At 45.5% G+C, this 7,775-nt stretch overlaps 1 protein-coding gene across 3 annotated transcripts; it reads left to right on the top strand.

Annotated features, from left to right (window-relative positions):
* Positions 1–472: 472 nt before the first annotated feature.
* CHTOP (chromatin target of PRMT1) lies at positions 473–7,241 on the top strand. 3 transcript variants are annotated; one of them, XM_009576753.1, is made up of 5 exons: positions 473–548; positions 2,045–2,198; positions 5,347–5,530; positions 5,660–5,797; positions 7,039–7,241. In XM_009576753.1, the coding sequence occupies exons 1-5, from the start codon at positions 484–486 to the stop codon at positions 7,239–7,241; spliced, it is 744 nt and encodes a 247-aa protein (XP_009575048.1). In that variant the 5' UTR covers positions 473–483. The 3 variants fall into 3 exon arrangements, with proteins under 3 accessions (XP_009575048.1, XP_009575049.1, XP_009575047.1); XM_009576754.1 differs by having other exon boundaries at positions 5,347–5,534; positions 5,667–5,797; XM_009576752.1 differs by having other exon boundaries at positions 484–548; positions 5,344–5,530.
* The last annotated feature ends 534 nt before the right edge of the window (positions 7,242–7,775 follow it).

Here is a 7,775-nt window from a genome sequence, read left to right as displayed (position 1 = left end):
TTAACATTTTTAAAGCATATGGGACTTCTGTAGGGTAATTTTGGAATTTTATTGCCGAGCATATGGTACGTGTCTGTTTAAAATAAACTGGGATTTCCATCTTGCTGATACTAAAAGCTTAGGAAGTGTGGCAGTGTCACTAGATGTTGTACTAAACAAGACATTTGGGTGCCATCTTGACTGCTGATGGACTGTATTTTTGCAGCATTACTCCTGCCAATGGTATCTTCTAAAAAGATGACTTCTTTGTAAGGATGAGTTAGCATAACTTGCTGATGTATTAAACCTGCTGTATCATGGCAGTGGCCTAGAAAACTTACTAAAAATGCATTAATAGAATACCTGTTACCTGCCCCGTTCTTGATTCTCTCCACCAAAGGAGACGGAATGCAGGTTTTTTAATGTTTAGTCAAGTAAGCCCAAGATCTCCGTGCTGTTTGTTAAATCTGGTTCTCGTGTTTTGCAGATTCTCTTGATCTGAAGATGGCTGCACAGTCAGCACCGAAGGTTGTGCTAAAGAGCACCACCAAGATGTCTCTGAACGAGCGGTGAGGAAGCCAACAGCAGCTTCAGCTCATAAGAAATTTTTTTACTTAATTATCACTGTCCAGTGTCCAAAAACCAACGTGGTTTCTGCCCTCTTTTAACCTCACTAAAACAAGCAGATGGCTATGCACCTCTGTTTTAAACTGCAACAAATGTGGTACGCAAGGTTAAAAGGGCAAGTGTTTTGGAGAAATTTATCCATAGCAGTTAATATTAACCTATTCGACACATAAATATGGTGGGATGTGTTATAACAAAAGAGAGAAACCTCGCACCCTCCCTTTTTCTTCCACATGTTTTTACATTTATATAGTTGACGCTGCAGCATGGTAGCATGTTACCTAAGCTGCAGCAGGCTTGCTGCTTTGTCCGAGGCAGACACACGTGCATGTGGTCTGGCCTGTAAGAGGCATGCAGCAGGCCATTAAACAAGCCCGAAGGCCCTTTAACAATGTTTTGGGCCTTGTAAGAGGCAAATGCTTTGCTTCATCTCCATCTCTCTCTTTTCTTGATTTCTTTATTTCTTCTGTTAAGTATTCTTCTGTTTTTCCATGCCATTGAGCTTTTGTGGTTCTACCGTGACAACTAACAGCGATGCTGCAGTTACGTTTCACTTTCTTACTAATCACTCCTGGATTAACTATGTTAGTATCATTGAACCAGGGCTAAAGGGAGCCATTTGCGTGCAGTTCCTGCTCTAGCAAGTGCTGCAGTGAGATGTAGCCTGAACCGGTGCTCAGAGCTTACCCCAGGAAGGACGAGTGGTGAGGTGCAGTGCAGGGAAGGCTTGCTGGCCTGTTTCATTTTGGTCAGTCCATATTCCTCATCTGTAAGTGTTTTCTTTTGCAGTCTTGTGTAGCTCCCAGGACACAGTAGAAAGCTGATGGATTGCTGCTAAGGAGGCTTGCCGTCTTGCTGTATGTTCTGCTCCTGTTTAGCTCTTAAAGACAGAATATTCTTTGTGCACCAAAGAAGTTGCCAAGTGAACTGTTTTTACAAGTGAGCGCACTTGTGTGGTGGCATTTCTTACAGCGCCAGTTCTGTGGTGCACCAGAGGCACACCGGTCTGTTCTTGGCGTGATGTCTTTTGTAAAGCTGCCTTCTGGCTTTTGAGTTTTTAAACAGTTTTCTCAGACCTTTGAGGGTTAATGTGGCTTTTGCTGTCAGATTTCAGTTTGCTTTTCTGTTTCTGTGATGTCCTCTCCCATCTGTCATGATCATCTCTGCTTATTGCTTGTTTTCATTCCTTCTGCCATTTCTAAAATCAGTAACCTAAAGCTTTATCACTTCTGAATTAATATACAACATCATTTCTGAGTTTCCAGTTCTTGCACACTTGTGGAAAACAAGGAATACGTAATCACATATGACGTGACCTAAGTACCACTCTTTACATAAGGTTCATGGGATCTGGAGATCCAATCTTGAGAACCATGAAATGCCAATAAATGTATGTAATAAAGCTTTATTTAAACACCCGTTTTATTCGACCTTGAAGCTTTACTAACATGCTGAAGAACAAACAGCCGATGCCAGTGAATATTCGGGCTACCATGCAGCAGCAGCAGCAGCTAGCCAGTGCCAGAAACAGAAGACTGGCCCAGCAGATGGAGAATAGACCTTCTGTCCAGGCTGCTTTGAAGCTTAAACAGGTGAGAGAAAGTGGCGTATTCTGGGGCAGCCTGTTGATGCCTGTCACCAGCAGATGGCTTTTCAGGATATGGTGGATTTTGAAAAACGCTCCTGAAAGTTGAAAATGAGAGACCTAGAAGGGACTTGCAGAAAATCCCACTTTTTACTTCAGATAAGTAATGCTTTGTAACTTAGTGGTTAATATTAATGAGTTGGGGGTTTTTTTTGTGCTGGCTGTTCATATCTCCTCTCTATTTTTTCAGAGAAATGTTCTCATTCTGGGTTTCTGGATCTGCCGAGTGCTTCATCTCGCAATCTAGCTGCAGTTACAATTGCTGCAGATTGTTTCCAGTACTTACTATCCAGTTGAGGCTGGTTGCTCCCATCCCCAACTCCACCCTCTCTTGCTGCACTCCCTTGATAGCAGCTGGCTGCGAGGAACAGATGAACAAACTGATTTTTTGACTGCTTGCGAATGCTAGAATGCAGGCCTGGATTTAAGGCATAGTGTTGCATTCTTGTTACATAAAGAGTCTTTATTGTTCCACATTCCAGTGATGGGTACTACAGATTACGGTGTGTTCCTCAAATTGCCTTCTGTCGGTAGAGCAGAAGACCTAAGCAAACATGCTAGATCTTGATCTCTCTGCTGCAGTTAATGTGCTTCTCCATAACTCTGGGCTTACGGAAGGGGCAGGGGGCAAAATCTTGCTATAACAGAAACCTGAATAACATACAGAAGACAGGTGTTTAGGGCCTGCTCATTGTCAGACTGTAGGGGGTTTTGCAAGTTTTAAAGCTTACGTTTAAATGGGAAGGCTGGTAAGATTAGCTTAAAATGTGTAGGGCACAAACTGAAACCTGTGGGGTCATGCTACATAGCTGTGCAGTGAGTTCAAATAGTGCCACTGCATGACTTGACTACAGCAATAGTTAAATATAATTCTGTATATTATCTCACACATGAGGAGAAAGCCCTGGAAATTTCTTAGCTGAGCTGCCTCACCAAATAGCTGGAATACTTAAACCTGCCACACATGCTCACATCCAGGGCTCACTCTCTGATAAAGAGGAATGCAGCTGCTTTTTAAGATCTCTTAAGACTTTTGTTGTAAAAACAGACTGTGGTGCCTGTTAGCCTTGCAGAGCTTGTAAACAAAAGCTCTGGAAATGGTAGTCTAAATTATTTGCTGCTTAAAAAAAAAAAGTGAAAAGTTAAGAATTTCAGAAGTGGTAAGTGAAACTCGATTGAAAGCATGAGAATGCTTGTTGAATTGAGGTGCCACAGAGGAATGGGGAAGAAATAGTCTTTCGGCTTAGCTCTTAAACCCATTTGAATTTTATGTTGGGCTAGGTGTATTTTCATGGTCTTCTGGAATTAAATGCTGCATGGGAGGGCATTTTAGGGAAATTTGGAAACCTGGTTTATGTTGGGTTGCTCTTTAAAGATTGCAGGTTGCTCTGGAAGTTGATGTGGTGATTGGATTTTCACAAGTGCTATACTTGGTATTACCAGGAGCTTTTCTGATCCTTCTGGATGTGCTGTGTCCAGAAGTGCTGGGGAGCATTGATCCCAGTGATGGGTCACCTGTGCTTCAGAAAGGACTTCTCTAAACTCCTCCGGAGCACTGCTTGTGCTAGATTTGTGGGTTTGCGTTTTGCATCCTCTGCATCTGAGTGCACAAGTGTTGACGTAAGCCTGCTGTGTTTGTTTTAATGTAAAAAACTTTTATACTGACTGTGGTTTTAGATGTGCCTTTACTTAGTAGCTGGAGCAAACCAAGGTGCTGCCGCTCTGAAGTAGAGCAGAAGGGCGAGCACTCTTAGGCTGTTTCAGTGCAAAGTCCAGCACCTTATGTTAAACTCTCATGGTAAGTGACAAATGAATAATTGGATGTGGAACATACACATGCTTTCTCATTCCTTTCTGCCAGCGAGGCTGGGCAAAAGAAAGAGGCTAACATTTTAGGCTGCTACAGCTGTTGGAAAAATGAATGACTATCTAAACTCTGAGGCAGTAAACCTTAAAATCCCACTACAGCTACAGAAGAGACTGATTTTAGAGGAACCAATTCAGCTGTCCACAGGCTTGGGTCAAGTAGACAAGCAATAACTTTAAGCAACTCTCGGAACCTGTAGTAAAATACAGCCTTTATGGCAGCTCCTGTCACCTTACCTTCTTCGAGCTCTTGTTCCTGAGACAAGTGTGAAGGTTCCCACTGTTGCTTCTTAGCTCCTTGTAGGGTTCAGCGGTGCCTGCAGAAGCTATAGCCTGCTCTGTGGAGACCAAATTGGTACCAGTGTATGTTAACAATACTGGGATGTAAATTGGCAGTTCAGCTGCTGCTTTATGAGCAGTTGAGCCATCTCTGCAGCACTTCTGGTATAGACGTTTGAGGTCAGGAGCTGCTGCGGCTGGCCCAAGGGAAGCCAGCTCTGTCTGTGAAATGGAGTCTGCCGGCTGGTCATACGTGACATGGAGGAAAAAAAAAAACCACTTCAAAAGCCAGATACACGAAGATGACACTTTTGCTGTTGTTCTGGTGAGGGTAAATTTCTTCAATATAGTTTTCTTTTCGTAGTATAGATGGAAAAGTTGATGCTTTTCCTAGCTGTTGCCTTAGTCTGTGTGGAAGCCTAGCCAGGATGGGGCAGTAGGCTGCTGGGAATGATATCCATGGCGTGTGGCTGCACAGATGTCACTTGCTCTGCGGAGGTAGGTTAGGCTTGTGCCACAGCAGGGGTAGTTGCTTTCTATCTCGGGGATTTGCTTGGACTGTCACCTTCCAGCAGAAAGGATTAGTGGGCTGCCTGTGGATTAAGTGTCTGCTTTGATTTGGACTGAGCAGCACTGCTAAAAATGGAGAAAAATAGTTCCTTCCAAATCTGCAAACTTTCTTGTCTCTGTACAAACACTTGCTTCCAGGAAAGGTCTTTGTTCTCTGTTTGACCTCCACAAATTATCCCTCCCAGAGCAGATTTGATTGTCTTCCTTTGAAGCTTCATTATATATTGCAGAGAGCTGGTGACCCTCTATTTTATTTAAAAATGAAAAAAAAAAAAAAACCACACCACTTCTATTGATAGGCGATCGCTATGCCGTTTGTGTTGCAAGTCTGAGATTGCTGCATGACTTTCTTGTTTCTTAAAAATCTTCTATTCCAGAAGAGCTTAAAGCAACGCCTCGGTAAAAGTAACATTCAGGCAAGATTAGGCCGGCCGGCGGGACCCCTTGCTCGTGGAGCCATGGGAGGAAGAGGACTGTCCATGGGGCAGAGAGGCTTGCCGCGAGGAGCCATGCGTGGTGGCCGGGGAGCAAGAGCTCTGCTGAGAGGAGGAGTCCCACTCCGAGGTCAGTGCTGTGGCTGAACTGGAGTTGCTTATATATCGGTAACGCTGTCTTTTTGACAGTGTGACTCTGATTCTGTTGCTCGACTCAAACTGATTTCTTTCTGATTTGAATTCCCTTTCTCTATTGAAGGTCAGAGCCTGCTTCGTGGAGGACGAGGTATATCCCCCAGGATGGGCCTGAGAAGAGGCGGCATTAGAGGTCGCGGTGGCCCTGGAAGAGGTGGTCTGGGCAGAGGCGCCATGGGCCGTGGAGGACTTGGTGGCAGAGGTTAGTGCGCACAAGCTTCAGGAGCGACACATTGCTGCTGAATAAGTAGAAGTAAGCTTTAATTCTCTTCCCTGTTTAAGGCTAGCATGTGTAAGTACACGCGGCCCCAAAACCCCTCTATTCTTGAACTGGTGTTAGGGCGTAGTGCTAAATTAAGGTTTCCCTTCCTGAAATGTCTGGCCAGGCCTTATGCCTCACCAAGATCCTTGACTGTGTCAGTGTTCTAGAGAAGTTCTGGGGACTCTCAGTGAAGTTGTCCACTCCTGCCGGTTATCACTGCTTTGAATCGTAGTCGAGGCAGTGAGTAATCTTCTGGCGTGTTGAGGACGACTGCGCTGTCTCCTCGCACTTAAGAAGGAAATGATACAGAGCCTGTGTAAACCAAGAGACTCTTAAAATAATTAGTGAGGGGAAGAATTTAACAAAGGAGAAAGCCTAAACCCCTGCAAAATAAACTTAAATTCAAAGTCTGAAACTGAATCAAGTCTTGGGTAAATGAGCTCTTTATTTTCGACGACAGATCAGAGAAGCAGTAAAGCAGGAGTGCAAGAGGAAATACAGGAGACAGCTGTTGATGGTAGGGTTGTTAATGTTTCAGGCAGATGTTTGGTTAGAACGTCAGCCAAGTGCTCTCTCATGTTACTTTGGGATTGGCACAGCGTTTGTAGGAGTTAGAGCAGACAGTTATCGGGAAGCTGTGTATCTCTTGACAGCCTTGGCTTGTACCTTTATTTCTTAGCCTGACAAACAAATACTGATCGACGTGGGCTCTTGGGTATCCTACTTCTGAAGTAGTCTGAAAACCTCTCAATTTGAAGTACTTGTCTGTAGGAAAAATTTGCTTTTAAAGGGTTAATGGCGTTGCCGTTTTGCCAAAAGCTTCAGCCTGTCCCAGAGATGTGCAGGATCTCCATGGGAGAGAAGGATGCAATGTGTAGGTGGGATTGGAACATGAGCAGGGGAGATGGGAGTCTGAGCTACGAGCGTAGCTCTCAGTCATGGATCAAACGTCTCTCTGGGCTTCTGGACTGCAGCAGAAGCAGCCCAGGAAGCTAATCCAGTGTGGCAGAACCCGACCTGCTGCGGGAGCTGGAGGTCGGCTGAGGGGTAGCTGCTGCAGGACTTCCCCGTGGAGGTGCTGAAGCAGCTCTGCCGAGCGTGCCGCGTTGTCCGGGCGCTGAGGAGCGGCAGCCGCAGCAAACCCCGTGGAGTGTGTAACCACCATCTTGTCTCACTGTAAGGTCGCGGCATGGCCGGCCGGGGACGAGGGGGCTTTGGAGGTCGTGGCAGAGGCAGAGGACGAGGAAGAGGATCGGCACGTCCTGCGTTGACCAAGGAGCAGCTGGACAACCAATTAGATGCTTACATGTCTAAAACGAAAGGACACCTTGATGCTGAGCTGGATGCTTACATGGCTCAGACAGACCCGGAAACAAACGACTGAAGGTCGTTCCGAGAGACTGTTGTTGAAGTTAGTGTGTTATGTCGATGCCCATAAGCTAAAAATGGAAACCCTGATTCATGCTGGAAGGACCCGCAGGAATAGGGAGCGGCCCTGTTCTACCGAGATCAGACTTTAGTGTGTTCCTTTAACGTTTTGATACTATCTGTTGTATGAAAACTTTTTTTTTTTGGATTGCTTTTTATATCTTTTTTTTTTTCTTCCCCTGAGTACTCCAAACATGAATGTGACAGAACTGCTGCCGTTGATCCACTGGTGACTCGCCGTGCCCGTGCAGCGCAGCATGGCGTGTGCGCTGCCCGCGGTGAAGCGCTCGTCGGTGCTGGGATCGCATGTTTGTGTGCCTCTTGAGCTCCACGGTTGCATTTTGGGATCGGCCCTGTCCCCAAGTGTGACCGAAGGGCTGAGTTCGCGCCTGCAGTTCAGTTTAACCCATCTGAAACAAAAAAAAAAATCCCAGCAGGGCGAACCATCAGGCCAGGTTTAGGTGTAGCGCTCCTTCTAGACACGCCAATC

The sequence above is a fragment of the Fulmarus glacialis genome, unplaced genomic scaffold, assembly GCF_000690835.1.
Source record: "Fulmarus glacialis isolate BGI_N327 unplaced genomic scaffold, ASM69083v1 scaffold30894, whole genome shotgun sequence".
NCBI classification, from domain to species: domain Eukaryota; kingdom Metazoa; phylum Chordata; class Aves; order Procellariiformes; family Procellariidae; genus Fulmarus; species Fulmarus glacialis.
Note: the sequence above shows the minus strand (reverse complement) of the source record. Positions and strands in the feature narration are given on the sequence as shown.

Bases quoted from the DNA above. Each gene is read 5' to 3' on its own strand.
- CHTOP (XM_009576752.1), top strand. From the start codon at position 484: ATGGCTGCACAGTCAGCACCGAAGGTTGTGCTAAAGAGCACCACCAAG. The intron at 549-2,044 runs GTGAGGAAGCCA...TCGACCTTGAAG, and splicing joins AAGATGTCTCTGAACGAGCG to CTTTACTAACATGCTGAAGA. The intron at 5,798-7,038 runs GTTAGTGCGCAC...TCTCACTGTAAG, and splicing joins TGGAGGACTTGGTGGCAGAG to GTCGCGGCATGGCCGGCCGG.